This window comes from Aulonocara stuartgranti, assembly GCF_965226115.1.
Source record: "Aulonocara stuartgranti genome assembly, chromosome: 18".
Lineage (NCBI taxonomy): Eukaryota > Metazoa > Chordata > Actinopteri > Cichliformes > Cichlidae > Aulonocara > Aulonocara stuartgranti.
In genome coordinates, this window is record NC_138954.1 from 24,764,093 (window position 1) to 24,783,872 (window position 19,780).

At 41.1% G+C, this 19,780-nt stretch overlaps 1 protein-coding gene across 2 annotated transcripts; it reads left to right on the top strand.

Annotated features, from left to right (window-relative positions):
• Nucleotides 1–9,146: 9,146 nt before the first annotated feature.
• On the top strand, nt 9,147–18,074 carry septin2 (septin 2). 2 transcript variants are annotated; one of them, XM_082514205.1, is made up of 13 exons: nt 9,147–9,292; nt 10,080–10,122; nt 10,795–10,909; nt 13,013–13,099; nt 13,195–13,318; nt 13,508–13,642; nt 13,763–13,880; nt 14,141–14,242; nt 14,786–14,931; nt 15,094–15,216; nt 16,288–16,348; nt 16,746–16,840; nt 16,972–18,074. In XM_082514205.1, the coding sequence occupies exons 2-12, from the start codon at nt 10,099–10,101 to the stop codon at nt 16,830–16,832; spliced, it is 1,122 nt and encodes a 373-aa protein (XP_082370331.1). In that variant the 5' UTR covers nt 9,147–9,292; nt 10,080–10,098; the 3' UTR covers nt 16,833–16,840; nt 16,972–18,074. The 2 variants fall into 2 exon arrangements, with proteins under 2 accessions (XP_082370331.1, XP_082370332.1); XM_082514206.1 differs by having other exon boundaries at nt 9,150–9,292; nt 15,094–15,177.
• Nucleotides 18,075–19,780: the final 1,706 nt, after the last annotated feature.

Consider the following 19,780-nt stretch of genomic DNA (forward strand, 5'->3'; position numbering starts at 1 on the left):
TCCTCCTCATCATCACACCACTGTCACGGCGGGCCAAGCCAATGGGAATGAGAGAGCGCACTGTAATCCTCTCACAAAAAAACTGACTGTTAAGGCCTACAACATTTGAGGGGCACCCCCTCTTCTCGCTCTCCAACAGTTTTTAGTCTCTTCAAATCTCAACTGAGAGAAGCAGGGATGAAAACCAGCGAAGAAGCTGGACTGCAGAAAACTAGAAGCTAAAAGGATTTGTATGAGGGGGTTGAAAGGTGCGGCTGCTTGTGGCCCTGAATGCCTCATTTGCACAATAATAATCTTCATTTCAAAGGAAGTCAGCTACCCTTATTTTATTTTATTTTATTTTATTTTATTTTATTTTATTTTATTTTATTTTATTTTATTTTATTTTGACAGGTTTTCTGAAACTGTGCCACAGTTAGCACCACAGTTGTTCTTGGCTACAGTGTTTTCTTTTTCTACTCTTAGTTCTGTTCTAAATTTTGTGCTGTCCATTCAAAGTATTCTTGCATACCTCTTTTGTTAATCCACGTTGAACCAGCTCCTATTGTTTTTAAATGCATGGTGGAAAAAACACAGTGTCTAAAACCAATGTAATCAGCCCAAAAAATCCAACTGCAGCTTGTTAATTCCCCTCAAATTGCTAAAACTTCCAGATTCCCCTCCAACACGGATGACACGGCTCTTGAAATATGGCCCTGTGTAAAACTAAATTAAATGGGAATGCCTGCAGGTCTTGGCTGTTGGGCCAAACCCCAACAAGCCCTTGCATAATAAGCTGACACCTTTAAAATGCTTCCACTGGCTTTAGTGAGGAAAGACCAGTACATTTCCAAACAGGTAAGTGCTATTTCATTAGTATGCCTTAAAGATTTCCCCATATTCAGCTTGGCTGACTGTCTTTAGAAAGAAACTTGTCGGCAAGGGTCTTTGCCTCTTTGCCTCAACATCTTACTTTTGCATGCCATGGTTGTAAAACTGACAATGATTCAGACCTCAGTCCGATCTTAACAAAACGCCCCCAAACTCTCACCCTCCCTTTTTCCTGCAGTTTTCCCACTTTGCGATGCCACCCACCATGGCCCGATCTCTGTTCTCTCCAAACTCGCTTCCACATTTGCCGCAAAATCAGTTTTTACTCTTACCTTTTACATCGCTCATTTGAATTCTGTCCAATGACACAATGCAGGTTTATTATATATCAATATGTGCGTGAGTGGCTCACCCCTCCCTCCTTCGTACTCTGTGGGATCAATATTAATCAGAGCTGTAATTCACAGGTCCTGGGTGACTCCATTGATTGTTACAGGTTTTATCATTACTACCTTATCTGATCAAATGTATGCTTCAGCTTTCTCATCTGTTATTGAAATGACATTTTTAGAAACTTAGCAGCAACTTAACTATGATTTATATGTAGTTTATGTGCATATAATTTATTATTGCCTAATATAAAAGGTAACCCTAATGGTTTAATGTATAGAATACATGTACTGTAGAGGCTCAACATATAACAGGGTTTCCAGGCCCAAAAATGACTTCTGCGAAACGGATTATACCCACGACAGAAGCAGGATGTGTTTGTCTGTGAGCAGACCTGCGGTGGTCAGCTGAAGCTCAGGGTTTAGGTTTCGGTTGCAGCGATGAATTCAGATATCAGGGTACCAGCGAGAAGGGGGGGGGGGGCTTTATTTCATTTACCTCCCACAATCAAAGGCGCCGCAGGCCTCTTCAAAGGCGAAATAAATGGACATAAAAGATCCGATAGGGCACAATGCGTCGGTGGTGGAGATGATAAGACGTTTTCGGGGAGTGTTTTTTTCCCTGTGGGTTCCCTCGCAGCAGACGGGCTGGAGGGACAAAGTGATTGGCAGCAGGGGTCAGACAGCTGATCTGTCTCCTCATAGCTGTGCTGTTATCTCCCATGCGGTAGGTTCAGACGGGCCTCGCACGCAGGAGGCACCCGCAGCCACACAGAGACAATTATTGCTTCTGCAGAGGGACCATGTTTTAGAGAGTTTTCCACTGTTTGAGAACAACAACGTGCAAGGTAGACTGCACAAAGGGCAGCGCGGGGAAACTATCTTTGTCACTGGTATATGTCTTTTTTCTTTATCCTGCAGAAAGCTCTCTCTGTTGTTTTAGTTGGGGGGGAAATAAAAATAAATAAAAGAAAAACGTGTATTGTGTCTGTGTTTGGAGTGACTTCTAAGAAAGGGCAGTGTTTCAACTCTGGAGAGATGATGGGGGGGAAATGGGTAATAAGAAAAACTGCCAGCAGCACAAAATGGCTGTCGTAATCCGGTTATCCCCAAGGCTCTAAAGATACCGGTCCTCTCCTTAGGAGTCTATCTTTTCTTCTTATGTCAAAACTGTCCTCTATGCACTCAGGTGGATTAAGGAGTCACACTGTAGAAAGAAATTGACAGGTACAAAAAGACCTGGGGGTGAAAAGGAAATGAAAGACGACACGGAGAGGCAGGCCAGGCACTCGAGCCGGGGAGTGTGCTGGCGTCTGACAAGAAAAGAATCCATCAAGTCAACTTAATGTTGAGGGAAGAGCAGTTTCCTGCTTATTTACCACATTAATTGACTGCATATTTATTGGCAGAGCTGATTAGTAATCACATAAGTCTTTAATCTTATGAAATAGCTTTTTAAAAAGATGAAACACTCATGGGTTTGACAGGTATATTGTTCACTGATGTTCCAACATAGTTTGTGTTGGGCTTAATAGAAGCTCCTCCAGGCTGTCCCTAAGAGAAGATTACATCCCGGATAGGTCATGTCACGGTGCATTGTTAAAATAAAGCCCCCACTTCGAATTCACTGTTTTAACTGGGAGTCAGTTGGCTAAAATCAGCCTGTTTTAATCGTTTAATCATGGTTCAGAGGAACCTTCTTACAGTCATTGTTGGGATGTTCTGGGGATTTTTCCTTTGGGGAAAAGGGTTTATTGGAAAATTGCATGAATGGCTTTAAAATCCTTACTACAATCTGCCCAACCTTGTCTGCTGGGAGGTGGATCAAAGCTGCTGTAAAGGCTTATTAATAGGAGAGTTTGGGCTGCTCTGACAAGGCTTGGAACTACAGCACGGCCTGATTTTACTGACTGGGTAAAGCTCGTGACGTGTAAACAACGGCTCCTTTTCAGCTCGTGAGAGCAAATGAAAAGTTGAGCTGGGGCGGATCACTTTCTTAATGATATGAAAGGTAGTTACAGGAGCCCGTAAAATATGAAGGGAGAAACATTGTTACTTGAATTTATCCATCATCCCCTCCAATCAGCCAATCAGACGACAGCCCCTCGATGCATTTAGGCATGTAGACATTGTCAAGATGACCTGGTAAAGTTCAAACTGAGCATCAGAATGTGGAAGAAAGGTGATTTAAATCTCAATCTCTGCCATGACATTCAGATGGTAGCGTCATAATTTGGTGTAAAGAACATGAATGCATCAACAGCTCAGGCTGCTGGTGGTGTAATGGTGCGGGGAATGTTTTCTTGGCACATTTTGGCTTCCTGTAGTACAAACAGAGTATTGTTAAAACGCCACAGCCTACCTAAATATTGCTGTTGACCACGTCCATTCTTTTATGACCACTGTGTACTCATTTTCTGATGGCTCCTTCTATCAGTGCACCATGTCACAAAGTTCAAATCATCTCAGTCTGGCTTCTTGAACAAGACAGCGAGTTCACTGCACTTAAATGACCTCCACAGTCACCACATCTCCTTTGGTGTTTGGTAGAAAAGGAGATTAATATCATGGATGTGGAGTCCAGCCTAGTACTAGTGTAGCCAGTAAAGTGACTCGTACATGCATTTGGGCAGATGTATGTTTCTCAGTACTTTCAGCCCAAATCCACAAATGAATTAAATAGATTAAGCTGTGAACTCCCCACCCCCGACCTAATTACTTAAATAGTTTGAGTTTCAGTGACTTTTCTACCCTCTCTCTCTCTCTCTCTCTCTTTTTTTTTTTTTTTTTTTTTTTTTTTTTTGCTGATCAACAATTTTAATCAATTTTTTGTCAGTTAATGTTGTAGCTTTCTAAGTGCATGCACCGGGGAAGTACCATTGTTCTCTGTTTGTTGAATTGATTTACAGGTCAGTTCCTCAGCCTGTGATTTTTTTAAAAATACATTAATATAATGAAAGCTGAGACACCATAAGTGCAGTGGGTTGCTGGGTTAATGTGTATCATTGTGTCAGCATAGATGGGTCTGTCTAATGTAATGTTATGTTCACTGTAAACAGATAAGAAGACATCTTAAAGTGATTTACCAATGCTGTTAATACTAATGCTGGTAGTCATGCAGCCTAAAGAGTTTATGCATGAGAAGTCATGAGCAATGGTGTCATTTCAGTAGTGGGAATAATTATTTCTGCCTAACATGGTGGAATTACAGCACTCCACTTTGATGTAATAACTATTTCAAAACCAAAATAAATCTTGGATCAATATCTTAATATTTACGAACATCTACCACAGATATTCTACTTTATGCCCAAGATACAGTAATCGTGGCATCAAATGGATTCAGACTGCAAAACAAATCAAATAAACCTGTCATGAACTTTTCTCTTTTCTGTAGACCAAACAATGAATAAACTCAAAAATACATTAGCAGTTTAATTGATGGTCAAAATGAAATTCCCATAAAAATGGGGAAAGTTTGCGTAATAAATCAAAATGCTGAGCTTGTAATCTCAGTCATCACTTCTATCAACGAACAAACTCAGCAGAGAAGAGTGGGAAAATTACTGATTTATTGACAAAAAGTCCCCTGTTTACTTATTTATTTTTAAGATCTCAGTGAAGGGTCGAAGTAGCAGATAAAGATCATCATATGGAGAAACTGCTCAGGTGCTTTACCACATTAATCTGCCGTGCTTTGCTGCACATCAGTGTGCGTGATCTGAGTGTGCACTGATGGTGTTTGAGAAAAGGTAAGCTGAGTTTATCTAAGGTTCTGTTTTTTTCTGCTGGTGAATTTGTTTCCATCTGATGATGTGGAAAGCTCTGACGCACAGACTTAAAATTTTGTCATTTCAGCTGCAAATAAATACACTGAAATCCCGAAACATTCAAGTCTAACAAGAGTTTCTGACACTTCTGAGCGGCCCATTAGGAAACGTTTCAGCGGGAAAATCCCCAAGATTTTCAGTGCTCCAGGGAGGATTTCACTAAATCTTGTGCTTATTCTCATGATACTTAGGAAAAGTAAAGCGGTTTTAATAGCTTTCCCCTGACACATTGATGGTAGAATATGCTTTGGCTCTGTGGCAGATAGCTTCAATCCGAGGTCGACGGAGAGGGGGGTGGGGGATTGGCTCGTGTCTGCCTGCCAGTACGCTCTCATAAGGCCCCATCTAAACCAAATTAATACACTTCCTCCAACATCTGAGGATAAACCTGAAGGCCACATTACTGTGGCAGCCCCTATCAGCCAGCTTGTAATACAACCGAGTCAGCAGTCAATGAGATACATTTGCAACCAGGCATTTGTCAGCGACTCAGTGCCATGGAGGCAAGAGATTTAAAATGTCCTCCAGTAAATTAAGTGCTGCTTGAAAAGTGAAAGGTGCCGGCTAAGCAGGCAGCTGCTTACTTTAAATAACACTCTGGTTAAAAGGCTGTGGCGACGGTGGAGAGAGGAGAGGAGTGCTTGCCTGGGTTAATATTGTTGACAGAAAATGTTAAACATCTGTAAAATATCTACATATCTGCTGTACATGTGACCAAAAACCAGAGAAGAATTTGTTTCCCTGTTTGTCTCAGATTCTGCTATGAAGTTTGTTTTCCACTGAAAAAACATGATGCTGAGAAAAGAGAAGCTGTGGCTCGTTACATGGATCTCTCTTGTTTGCACTCTCTCACAGGAACTTTTATTCTTATCCAAAGCATAACTTTAGCTTTTTGCCATGTTGTCGAGTCGAGGAAACAAGCACATGAAATATATTTTTTAAAAAACTTCATAAGACGCCTCATCTTATGAAGCCAATACATATGACAGACTGAGCTGCCACTAAGGAGCTTATAGAAATAATGGAAATAGTGTAGTTTCTGTAGCGATGATGTGAGTGCTGTTACAGAAAGGGAAACAGGCTGGTATTTCCCAAGACGTCTTCTGGACTCAGCCTAAGCAGAGGAGTGGCTTTCTTGGGTTACATTAAAAAGGGGAGAGCTGAGGTGTTGGCACAATGTAAGGTTTGACAAGCTGCTACTACTGGCTGAATACAGAAAGACAGCCTTCAATCCACATGAATGTTTTCTAAACTACCTTTATTTATTTATTTATTTTAACCAGGAAGGCATTTAAACTATGTTTCATCTAAATTTGGTTCAAATGTGTATTCATGACATTAAATTTTCTAAATGATGTTTGAGAAATATTTTCAAAAACAGTATTCGGCACACCTACCTGCAGTACTCGCAGTAATCCACAAGAGATCAGTATATCGCTGAGTGATAGCAGACTCAGGAACGTACACACACACAGCCCGTGTCTTTTGAGAAAAAGCCTTATTACTAATATCAGTTACTTTAGAACATTATTAAAAACCAAAAGTTTAACGTAATACACGTCTGTAAGAAACTGTGGAATGGTGCGTCAAAAATAATTGTGATTTACGGCACAAAAACAGTGGGCTCGTCCGGGATTTGAACCCGGGACCTCTCGCACCCAAAGCGAGAATCATACCCCTAGACCAACGAGCCACATGTAAAGGACGGAAGAAGTATAATTTATAAAACTATAACAATCACAGCTGTCAAACTTGGTTTTTACCAAACGTTCTATAAATTCACTATCTAGCATGTAGCATGTAACCTTTGCTTAACATTCATGTAAGAACTAGTTCCTGTTAGGTAACGTTACTTTAGCTCGGTGACCCACAAGCATGTCCAGCTACCAAAGTCATAATTAATTGGATTTGACACATCATTGATTAGGTATGACTTAATTGAACTTCATTACGGAAGCCATCGGTGCATTTTTATTCTACATTTAACATGAACTGGTGTAGCTGTAGCTGTGTGCTGGAATGGGCAATATGCCTTTGACATGATCCTGGACATTTGCAGAAATGTGCAATTAGAGCTATCACATCATTTTCATCAAACCGTGATCTCTCTTTTTTCTTTTTCTCAAAGGTTCCATAAACGAGATGTAATATGGAGTCATCCATTAAAGATATCAGTGCGTGACTGCATCAGGCTGTAAAATTCTGTCAAAAAAAAATGTAACGAATCCCCATTTATAAGCAGGATATGCAGGATATGCAGGATATGATTCTCGCATATTTCATGATAGCCTTACATGTACTGCAAAGACTTTATGTTGTGACTAGTGAGAAACCTCCTTTTAAAGCAAACTGACACAAGATAATCAGCGATGTTTTCCTCTTGAACCTATGATCGGTGTGCTTCACTGTTTATAGGAACAGTTTAGGAATCGTCGGTATAGAAATGTGACCCTTCCCCCTGAGAGTGCACCCACGCTTTACCCAAACACCCAAAGTGCTATCAGGTCCTCTCAGCCTGTAACTGTAGATAGAGAAGTTAGACAACTCAGATAGATAAATCAGACAACAGTTATTTGTGAAAGCCATTTTGTTCAGAAGAAAAAGATCAGGATTGTCCCAGCCTGACTGTGATTGTTTACATTTTTAAGCTACATTCCAGTGTTATTCAGACAGCTCTGCAAGCTGGGACTGGTATTAATGAGTAATTGATTGTAGTGCCATATCAAGTCTGCTTATAACTTACATTATTTACTGATTCCCTTACAAGGACAATCAGCATTGTTTAACACGATCTCTCTCAACACTATCTAATAACAGGAGTTTCTGACTCAGTTGTGCAACAGCTGCATTGCATTAGTTTGGCATCATTGAGGAAAACATACCAGCAATGACAAGTATTTGAAACAGGCTGACACATGGAAATGCTTCTCAGTTTACACCCCTATCTTCAAAATAACCTACATTACCCAGTCTCCTCAGTCTAGAGGGTCTGCTGTTAGGTAACATAACTGAGATAAGGAGATGGGCAGACAATAGCGGCATATTAATCCCATTATTAACATCGGTGGGAATAACTAGAAGTTATGCTGATTCCTTGAAGCTGCTCCCCATTGAGGGAGAACTAGAGTGTGAAAGAATAAATATCTGAAAACATCACAAAAATATATCTTGCTACAAAGCCTGTCTCTCACAAGATCTTCCACCTTCATGAAACCTCAGCTAATGAAATTGTAGATGTTTCACAAAATGTAAAATATTTTATAATTTATTTACGTTGGATTTATTAACTTTGGATGGTTTGGACAAGTGGAGAGGAGGAATAGTAGGTATAGCGGACAAAAGGCCTCAGTTCATGAGTGTAGTCAAGGAGGACCTGCAGACATTGGTGTGACATAAGTGAAGTCTAGAGATAGGGTGAGCTGGAGGCAGATGATCAGCTGTATGGTGACACCCAATATGTGCAGGTGGAAGAAGAAAAAGACTTCCCTATGTTGAACTTACCATAAAGGCTCAATCTGAGCTGCATCACAGACTGGACTATATTAATAATTCAGGGTAGCTCCTACTTATTATATCCCCTTTGGGAGTCTAGTCTGTTAATAACCCCCATGCTCTGTCTGATGGGCTTTTATCTTTTATAATGCATTTCTAATGGCCGATCTTGTACATGACACAGGCTCCTGCTGACTCACAGGGGCAAAGTCTTTTTTTTCTTTTTCTTTTGTCAGTTTCAGACTTCAGTGTTTTCGGTTCAATTAAGTTTTCGTTAGAATCTGTTTATTTTTTCCAGTTTAGTTTCTATAAGTCTGAACATGTTAAACATTCACCGTAGTTTTCATTAATACGAATGTTAGTTTAATCCTGTTATTATATCATAGAGGACATTTTTCAAGGGCAAAATTTAAAAAAAAAAATAGATCAGGTATTACAGCTAAGTCTTGTATTAACCTATTCTTACTGAACATCTGCAGCAATGACTTAACTATATTGACAAACACAAAATAATGTTCCTCTCTGTTTTTATTATTCTGTTTTCTATATTTTCTAAAGTCTAGTTTTTATTTGATTTACCTTTTTGACACCTAGTTTTAGTTAGTTAGCAGTCTCAGTGGCTCGGCTGAGGGCTGAGCCTGCTGCGCTCCTCTCGCCCAGTGCATTGTGGTCTGTGTGCTAAAGGAAGCTGCTGCAGCGGAATCTGAAGAATTTGAGGTGTCCGCCAAGTCTGCTGCTCATCGCTCCCTGTACTTCCATCTACTCTGCAAGGTAACCGTGTACTTTTCAGCATTTAACCAGTTATTTATCACCGAGTGTGTCGGCGCCGTCGCTGTTAAAACGACGAAGCTAACATTAGCTTATTTGATTTCCTGCCCGGCTAGTTAATAGTAATTAAAGCTTAGCTTAACAGTGTCCCGAGCTGCTAGCTCGGGCTGCTAGCTTGTTAAACAGCGTTCAATTGACCGTCGATAATTACCGCTATAGCAAAATTTTAAAATACCCGAAGCTGGTTTATTAAGTAATATCAGTCACATTTAGAAAATCGGAAAATCAGCTGACTTGTAATGCTAACTCAACTAAACTACCTCGGAAACATATTTAGTTAATTAACCGGAAAAGAAATGCTCGGTTATATGCAGAGAAAACGTCTTCTCCCTCGTACTGTCGGTGTGTTTCTCACAGTTTCAGTTCATTCAGGGGGTTTCGAATAACATACAACAGCCTACAACACAACTAGCAAAAGAGACCGATATGATGGTAATTACAGAAAGGTTGGGTTTGAAGGCTTAAGCTTCATCTCTTCCCTCAGATCATAGAGCTGTAGTGGGATGCAGCTGTAATGCAGACACCTAGAGCAGGAAAGCAGTTTTTTCTGTGGTGAGACACATCACTCTCACAAGCCACTCCGAGCAAAAACAGACTTCCTGTCTCTCATACTCTGAAGCCTCTGAGTATGTGACTGCATGAGTCCAACCCCCATTTTAGAAGAAGGGTGAGAAAAGATTTTTTTGTATTGGTTGGTTTATATCTGTCTGTTTTTTGTCTTCTCTTTCAGCCTAAACAAGGAGGAAAACATGTCTCAAGCTGACAAAATGAAGGTAAATCATATCAAACAAACAAACCAACCAGTTTTTCTATCTGAACCAATAGGCATGCTGTAATACTAGATTCCTGCCTGTACTTCAGTGACTGCCTACTCCATTGCAGTAGCTTTAATGGTAGTGAAAAGGAAACACAATATGCCCACTGAGTTGAAACTTCTTGTTTTTTAGGCATTGATATTACCGTCCTGTTAATGGGTACATTGTCTGCGTGCTGCTCATTATCCTCATGACTCACTCATGCAGTTTTCTTTGTACTGAAAGGGCTAAGGGCAGTGTAAAAACACACTGCTTATCAAGCTCGCTCATCTTGACCTTCTTCCTGAAAGGACAAGGAATGGAGGCTTTGTCCACCTTATAAACTGAATAAAGAAGGTGCTGCTTTGTATTACATTTGAATTTTCTGGTATACAGCCTGGCTAGCTGCAGGGATTGGTAAATGGCTTCCTTTTGATGAGCTGCGTGTAGAAAATGCTGGATGAATGGGGTGGTGCGAGATCTTTTGGAAATAGCCTCTTAAATAACCCCGTCACAGTCAAGCCTGCTCAGTGATTTAAGCTCGCTCGCATATAATTAGCTGTCGCCTCACATTTATCCTGCTCAGTTTAATCGGAAGTAATAATCATTTTACACTCCTTTCTTTTTACTTTTCCTCCCTTTTCGCTACAGCAGGGGCAGTTCTCAAACCCCGAGACCCCGGGGTATGTTGGATTCGCCAACCTGCCTAATCAGGTTCATCGAAAATCTGTAAAAAAGGGCTTTGAGTTCACCCTTATGGTTGTAGGTGAGTGCGCTAATGCTTTTCCCACCACATTTTTCATGTTGCTGTGACGTGACGCTGTTTTTTATTTAGTCTGGAAAATGATAATGTATCTCAGTGATAAGAATGTTAAAGCTAGAGTAAACACGGCCACTTTGTGGAATGCATTTTGTCTTTTTTCGCTCATGTTATTGGGTTAAATTCATGTTGGGATCTTGGATGCTCGCTTGAACAATATGCAGTTTTTGCAGTCTGAGCTCTTTTTGACTTCCGTAGATTTTTTTTCGTTTGTGTGTCACGAGCACACCGGTTGTTTTGTGTTCTATAATTCGTAGGCTTGCACTTGACTGTCTTACTGTGCATGAAGTTTTTTTTCTGCGCAGACGTAGTCATCGGTAAAGCTGCTCAGCTGATGTTGGCAGCAGTGTAAACTCTTACTCTGGTTCCTGTGACTGGGTGAACCCCTGTGCTTGCTGGGAATGGGGGAGGGTCGAAGCTCCCCTCAACACTGCTCATCCTTCTTCTTTAAAATAAACCAGAGAGGAATGTAGCCTGTGTGCCTCCAGGGACCCATTCAAACAGTGGACAGCGAGGCCTGCTGGTTCTTGTAATGCAGTAATATACCCTCTGTTTAACCCCCCCCCCGTTATTAAATTAAATCAGTGTTTTCCTGGGTGAGCGGCTAGATGCTGCTCTTCTCCACGTATAGAAATAATAATGTTGCAATGAAAATGAAAAGCATTGATCTCTGTAGTCTCTTCCTTTCCCACATGCACTTGAACTTGCAGTGTGCATAATAAATATGTCAGTTTGCTCCCTTACAAGACCTCCTGGCAAATTGCCACTAAAGAAGACCTCAGTAAATCTTTTGTCACAGCCTGGCGAGAGCAGCTGTTTAAGACTCTGTGTCTGTGCTCGACTTCTGTTTTTAGCTGGATGTAACCAAGAAACTAAACAGTAGTTTCTTGTCTTTACGGTTGCTTTGAATCTTTTTTTCCAGACAGCAGGCAGAGTGTTAGACTGAAGCGATGCGGCAGATCAGATCAGATGTTTGCGTGGTGTGCAGGAGGTTTTTATTGGCCTGATTATCAGACTGAGTTACTATTGTCTTTCACTTGAGGAACACCTACTATTGGTATTTGGATGCATGGTTTAAATTTTGTCCTGTAAAGACATTGATACTGATGTGTAGTTCATTCATAAATTATATCGACTGAAGCATTCAAATAACGTCATTCTCATTAAATACAGTTTGTTTACCCTTTGTTTATTTTATTAAAGAGCTGGACTAATATAGTTTTAGAATCACATCAGTCCTTTCCCCTGTGATAGACTGGATACCTGTCCAGGGTGTACCTTGCCTGTTCCCCATAACAGCTGGGATAGGCTCCAGTTTCCACCTGACCCTGAATTTGAAAAGTCCATAAAGAAAATGGAAAAATGGAAATTTCACCACACAATTGGTGTCATGTTTCCTGTTTAACCTGCTAAATTTGGAATTCTGTAGATTTCTATTTGGCTTTTGAATGTCAGGTCTCTTTTGTGTAACCTCTCTGGTCAATTTGAGGTTCTTACCCTTAACTCATGAACAAACTCGTATCCTTCCCAGCTTCTGACAAGGTTTCAGCCACCTGACGGCTGGGGAAAGATTAATGCTGAAGTCAGATTTAGAGTTTGGTTGATGTGTATTTCTATCTTGTGTGAGATGCAGTGTGTGTTACACACTGCGTTTCCTGCGGCGCACTGAGGACGTCTTTGTTCTTTTGGTTGAAACTGAGCTCTGCATTAGAAGAGCCCTTGCACTAACCAGAGCCTGACTGTGCATTTGTAATTATTAGCATTGTGTTAATGCTAATAATTACGGGCCGTGGTGGTCAGAGGGCCCGGTGGCGCCAGTGTCCGGCAGCCTCGCCTCTGTCAGTGCGCCCCAGTGTGGCTGTGGCTACAATGTAGCTTGCCATCACCAGTGTGTGAATGTGTGTGTGAATCGGTGGATGACTGGTTGTGTAAAGCGCTTTGGGGGCCATAGGGACTAGTAATGCGCTATACAAATACAGGCCATTAACCATTTAACCATTATGCAGCCCTCATTTACTTGTGACAGCTTTACCTTCCTGTTATCTAAAGGTGAATCTGGACTTGGAAAATCCACCTTGATCAACAGCCTCTTCCTCACTGACCTGTACCCTGAGAGAGTCATTCCTGGAGCAGCAGGTAAAACACACACACATTTACACGCTGAAAACACTGATGATTAATTTTTTGTGAAGCAGTTTGAGAAACCTGCATTTGATCTTTCCCTCTCGTAGAAAAAATAGAAAGGACAGTTCAGATCGAGGCATCCACTGTAGAAATCGAGGAGCGAGGAGTGAAGCTCCGCCTCACTGTGGTTGACACACCAGGATACGGAGACGCCATCAACAGCCAAGACTGGTGAGAAATCATTGTAGGGTGGAGGCTGATGAGTAGATGAGGTATTTTTGGATTTGAATTGCTATCTTATTCCTGTGATCTGTGAGTGGTGATGATAGGAGAGGATAGGAGAGAATCTATTATTAGCCAGGCTTTGTGGTTGCCTTTGCTCAGTATAATTTCTAACTTTTTCTTTTTTTGTCCATCCAGTTTCAGCACCATTATCAGCTACATTGATGACCAGTTTGAGCGCTACCTCCACGACGAGAGCGGCCTAAATCGTAGACACATTGTTGACAATAGAGTTCACTGCTGCTTCTATTTCATCTCCCCACTCGGCCACGGGTGCGTCCTGCTATCCCCACTTGCACAAATACTGTATAGGCCTAAGTCATTACAGTGAAGGTCCTCTGTTCACGCAGATTCTTTGTCTCTCGTTGACCCTCTGTTTCCTTTCCCTCCCAGCCTGAAACCACTTGACGTCCAGTTCATGAAGGCCATTCACAACAAGGTCAATGTGGTTCCTGTCATCGCTAAGGCCGACACACTCACCCTCAGAGAGAGGGAGAGGCTCAAGCGCAGGGTGAGGACGCCAGAGTTACCCATTGTTCGGGGACTTTTTCCATTTCCTGACTTGAAGAGTAGTTACAGTATCATGTTATCATACTCACTGCTTTATCCATCGGGTGCATCAGAATTTTGCAGGTACTACTGTATCAGCTGATCCTGAGAAATGATTCTGAGGATCGTTATCTCGTGTCTGGAATCAAAAGAAAGCAGAAGATCATCATCAGTTTAACATAACTGCTAATAACTGTTGTTTTACACTCTCGTGTTATCAAGATTCTCGATGAGATCGACGAGCATGGCATCAAAATCTACCATCTTCCCGATGCTGAGTCAGATGAAGATGAAGATTTCAAAGAGCAGACGAGGATCCTCAAGGTACTGACTTCATTATCTGTGCACGATTTCAACCTTGGAGAAAGGTTTCTTTCTGTCTTCTTCCTACGCAAATAGCGATGGGAGATTTGAACAAAACCCAGTTTCTATCTCAGTGTTTTCTGTGAGTCAACTTGTGAGATGGCACGTGTGCTTACAAACAAACGCATCAAAATAAACTCTGGGTCAAGGTTCAGTGTGTTAGCCGGTGCAGACCACAAAAGCAAAGAGGAAAGCTATCAGACAGCCCTTTCCAACAAATATTAATTTTTTGTAAAAACAGTTAGTTTATATGTCATAAATGCAGGATTTGCTGGTTTAGTTGGTTGGTTAGTTAGGGTGAGGTGGTAGACAACCCAATCCTACTCTCCTGGTCATCTTGTGAAGCTTTGATTATTCACTTTAGAAGCTTTGGTACTCGTTTGGGACAGCTCTGCTTTTGTTAAACTTCCAACTATCAATTTAGGGATTGGTTTTAAGTATCATAATTATCCATGGTGTGTGGTTGAAACATGATAAATATGAGCTACTGCTCCTCTTCTCCAGGCTAGCATCCCATTTGCAGTGGTAGGTTCCAACCAGCAGATTGAGGCCAAAGGGAAAAAGGTCAGAGGTCGTCTGTACCCTTGGGGAGTGGTGGAGGTGGAGAACCCGGAGCACAATGATTTCCTCAAACTGCGGATCATGCTGATGTGAGTGGTGAAGTTTGTGAGTTGACAAAACTGTGTAGATAACGTAGTCTCATTTTGAAACTGCTGTAACCAGACGGCCTCCGCCTGCCTTTGGAGGGAGTATGGCGGTGCCTGAGCTCTCTGCAAATCTGTTTATTGTTTGACTTTTCCTCAATCCCACAGAACCCACATGCAGGATCTCCAGGAAGTAACCCAGGACCTGCACTATGAGAACTTCCGTTCGGAGCGCCTCAAACGGGGTGGCAGGTTGTCCTCCCATGGTTACATTCTGCCTATGTCTCCTGCGTACGTACTTCCCTGTCTGCTTGCTTTTCTGCACCTCCCCCTCCTCAAACAGCAAATCTCTGAGCTGTGTGTACATTTACATCCAGTATTGTGGAAAAAACACACACACACGAGGTGAAACTTAACAAAACCCAGCTAAACCAACCAGAAAAGGAAAAATAAAGAGTTATTCCTGTTCATTGGGTAGTCCGGTCATTCATTTCCTTTTTTCCAGTATCAGTTCTGTAGTACAGTAACTCTAACCCGTGATTTTTGCATGTGAACTGTAATAGGTAGAGGTAGAGGTAGTTGGAGGTGAATTTAGTGCTGTTTGCTTTAGTGGGTTGTTTTATCTTGTGTGTAGCAAATCTGTGCAGGTTAGAAACAAGATTACTGTGTGTGTAGCATTTAACATAGTGTGGGTAGCTCATTATTTAACCCCTAACGTTGACCCAAAGGACTGTTTTTAGACTTTTCTTCTAAAGGCAACACAGAATAAGGGAGTGGTTTTACTGTCTTCATATTTGCCGTGCCATCTGTCCAAAGATGGTGTTTGGTGTTGAATTGCCTTATTCCCAGTGAGTGGACTGATGGAGGTACTGTTTTATTTTTGGATTTTCTTAGTTTGGGGGAGGTCCTGCTCTTCCCCTGACCTTTGCACCCACTGCTTCTCTCTTGAATCTTCATGCTTTCACCTCTGTGTAGTTATTTGTTGTAGCTGCCAACTCTTCGCTGACAAACCTTGTCCCTGCAGACAAACCTTGTCCCTGCAGACAAACCTTGTCCCTGCAGACAAACCTTGTCCCTGCAGACAAAACTAACCCACTGACCCGCTTTTCTACTTCCTCAGTGTGGCTTTTGTCGTGTTTGCTTAACGCTGCTTAAAATGGCAACACTCTCTCATGCAGAGAAAACACAGTTTCTCTGCTGACTAAATAATCATGCTTCAAAAATCACTACAAGAGCATTTATAACCTCTCCAGTTGTGTATTTGCTTTAATGATTATCTTTTTAATTGTGTCCTGCATAATTAAGTCATTGATTTTTGCAGCGCACAGCATTGCAGTAACTATAGTTGTGTCTGTAAAGCAGAAAGGGACCTGAGCCGGAGGAAATGGACAAGGATATGATCCTGCAGGAGAAGGAGGCTGAGGTGAGATATTTCAGACACTAGACTACAAGCGTTGTTTTCAAAGAAATGTGTTGTTTAGGTTTCCTAAAGAAAGTTTTTGGGCCAAGATAAAGATGAGGCACATTTATTGCTTGTGTTTGCGACGGGCAGCCAGTCAGAAGATTTGTTGACTGTTGCGAACAAGGAGGCAGGTTTTAAAGGGAGAGGAGATGAAACGGCATATTTCAGACAGGGGATGGAGTGAGGGTGTGCACCAAGGTCCAGTTTAAAACAAATAAGTAGACAACCTTGCAGAAACAACAAACAATATTATACGATAGACTCTATAGAAAACCCCCCCCCAAAATGCCTTATGTCACTTCAAAGTCGCAGCCATGAGTGTCCTGATTCACACCTTTTGATGTTCTGTGTCGTTCAGCTGAGGCGAATGCAGGAGATGATTGCCAAGATGCAGGCCCAGATGCAGAAACAAGGAGACGGAGAGGGAGAAGGCCAACATGTGTGAAACTGATGGTAAGAGGCAGACCTGTGGAGACCCGAGGGCAATTCTGCTGCAGACGCATTATCAGTTATTTTACAGCGTGCTAGATTTCTTCAGATGTCCAAATATTAATATTCTTACTTTTCTTTTTTTTCCGGATTAGATATTTGAGCCACTGCTCGAGTTTGACCAGAGAGATGGAAAAGGTGTAAAGCTGCCTGGTCATGACTCCTCTTGCTTGCCACTATTTTATTATTATTATTTTTGTAATTTCAGCTCCACATGGGATCTGGAGTCTTTTTTTTCTTTTTTTTTTAAATGCATACAGTAAAGTATATTCAACAGTGTTACATTTATATATTCACACACGGTTCCATTTTTTTTTTTTTTTTTTTATTAATTGTACCACTTTAGAAGAAATCGTTTACTGAAATGAAGTCATATGACCAATATTTTAAAATGCTTGCATATTTTATATTGGGAGATAGTTAATTTTTTTTCCTTTTGTTTGCTGTTCAGAAAACCAAAGTATTGCTGCTTCTATGCGAAGACTTTAGTGCTGAAGCGTCTGTCGGAGCACATGCTAACACATGCTCTGTGAAGGAGTGTCATTGAGAGAGAGAGAACTGTAGTAGCAGACGTAGCTGAAAAACCTCTTTTATTCCATTGTTACATGACTGTTTCAATGTTATTCCTGTCAGGAGAAAACATTATTTAACAATTTATGAGTTCACCATACATGCTTGCCATTAAATGGAACCTGTCCTGCTCAGTATTGATGTTAACCCGCTCATGTGCATGCGATTCTCAACCCATAAAAAAAAATTATGATAAATTTTAGGGCAGCGTTTCATCCATTTGTGCTTTTCTCAGTATGTTCAACTGCCTTCGAGTGTGGTTAAGCTCCTTTTGATATGAATTAAACTGTGATCCAGAACCTTTTATAGTCTTCCCCATACGCCAGACAAATGAGGCGCGAGGCCTCTTTGGTGCTTTCACTTAACTAAATGCATTTAGTCCTTCACGTGTGTCGTCCTCGGTGTAAAGTGAAATCATGTGACAGGAGCAGTGAGCGAATTTATTGGTACAGTGAGATTTAAGAAGTTGAAACTTCTACCAGTTTAAAGGCGACCTGATGAGGTCAGTGTAGCCAACGATCCCCTCACCAGCCGAGATGTGAGTTCTGACATTCCTTTGTGCTGTTTGTACCTGACAGATTTTGTTCTTGATACATATATTGTAATAAAAGTTTTATTAAGTATCAAACGTTTTTTTTAGTCTGCTTTTTTTTTTTTTTTTTTTAACATTTCCCCCCTACCTTTTTTGTTTTTTTGTTTTATTTCTAAGGGAGAACAGTTCAAATAATAAGATTTAAATAACAGAAAGAAATGTGGGTGTTTGTAATCACTGCGTTTGTGTGTATACGGAAAGACAATGGACACAGTTTCAATCATTTTTGTGCAAGATTTAACGTCTGTGAGAATAACTTACCAGGTAAGTTTGCAGTGTTAGGGAAAATCAGGTGACTGCCTGATTACCGTTGGCTGAATTTAAGCTGCTTGTGTTAAAGCATTTTGCCAGATCCCATTTACAGACTATGACTAGACGAAAGCAGCCATGAGCCACAGAGCGATTGGTCATGCAACACTTTGTAAAATTAATTTGTCTAAATTCATAAAGAAAGGTATGCCTCAGAAGCAACACAACTCTGCTGATTACTGATTCTGGGTGTATGATACACTGGATCTTAGACAGGCAACACTTCCCATTGAAACCTAATCAGTGCCTGCTGGTGTTCAGTTAGACCATAAACTTTATAAAATTAGAGGAGCCCGAAGCTGCTCGTCATGCACATCAGGTGATGCTCTGCTACGTGTTTTATTTCAGTGAGATTAATTACCTCTGAAAGAACCACCGTGATTCTGCCCTCACAGTAACAGGGTGTCACTAATTACTGAGATACTGTGAGATATAGAGGTTAATTACCAAACCTTCAAGCTTATATTCCCATGTGCAGCAAGAGGCGTGGAAACTGGATCAAATGATAGTGTAACAACATTTTTTTTTAAATAGAAGATTACTTTTAAAACATTAATGAAGCATCTGCAGCACTGGACTAATGTGAACCTACAGGGAGTGCAGAATTATTAGGCAAGTTGTATTTTTGAGGAATAATTTTATTATTGAACAACAACCATGTTCTCAATGAACCCAAAAAACTCATTAATATCAAAGCTGAATGTTTTTGGAAGTAGTTTTTAGTTTGTTTTTAGTTTTAGCTATTTTAGGGGGATATCTGTGTGTGCAGGTGACTATTACTGTGCATAATTATTAGGCAACTTCACAAAAAACAAATATATACCCATTTCAATTATCTATTTTTACCAGTGAAACCAATATAACATCTCCACATTCACAAATATACATTTCTGACATTCAAAAACAAAACAAAAACAAATCAGCGACCAATATAGCCACCTTTCTTTGCAAGGACACTCAAAAGCCTGCCATCCATGGATTCTGTCAGTGTTTTGATCTGTTCACCATCAACATTGCGTGCAGCAGCAACCACAGCCTCCCAGACACTGTTCAGAGAGGTGTACTGTTTTCCCTCCTTGTAAATCTCACATTTGATGATGGACCACAGGTTCTCAATGGGGTTCAGATCAGGTGAACAAGGAGGCCATGTCATTAGTTTTTCTTCTTTTATACCCTTTCTTGCCAGCCACGCTGTGGAGTACTTGGACGCGTGTGATGGAGCATTGTCCTGCATGAAAATCATGTTTTTCTTGAAGGATGCAGACTTCTTCCTGTACCACTGCTTGAAGAAGGTGTCTTCCAGAAACTGGCAGTAGGACTGGGAGTTGAGCTTGACTCCATCCTCAACCCGAAAAGGCCCCACAAGCTCATCTTTGATGACACCAGCCCAAACCAGTACTCCACCTCCACCTTGCTGGCGTCTGAGTCGGACT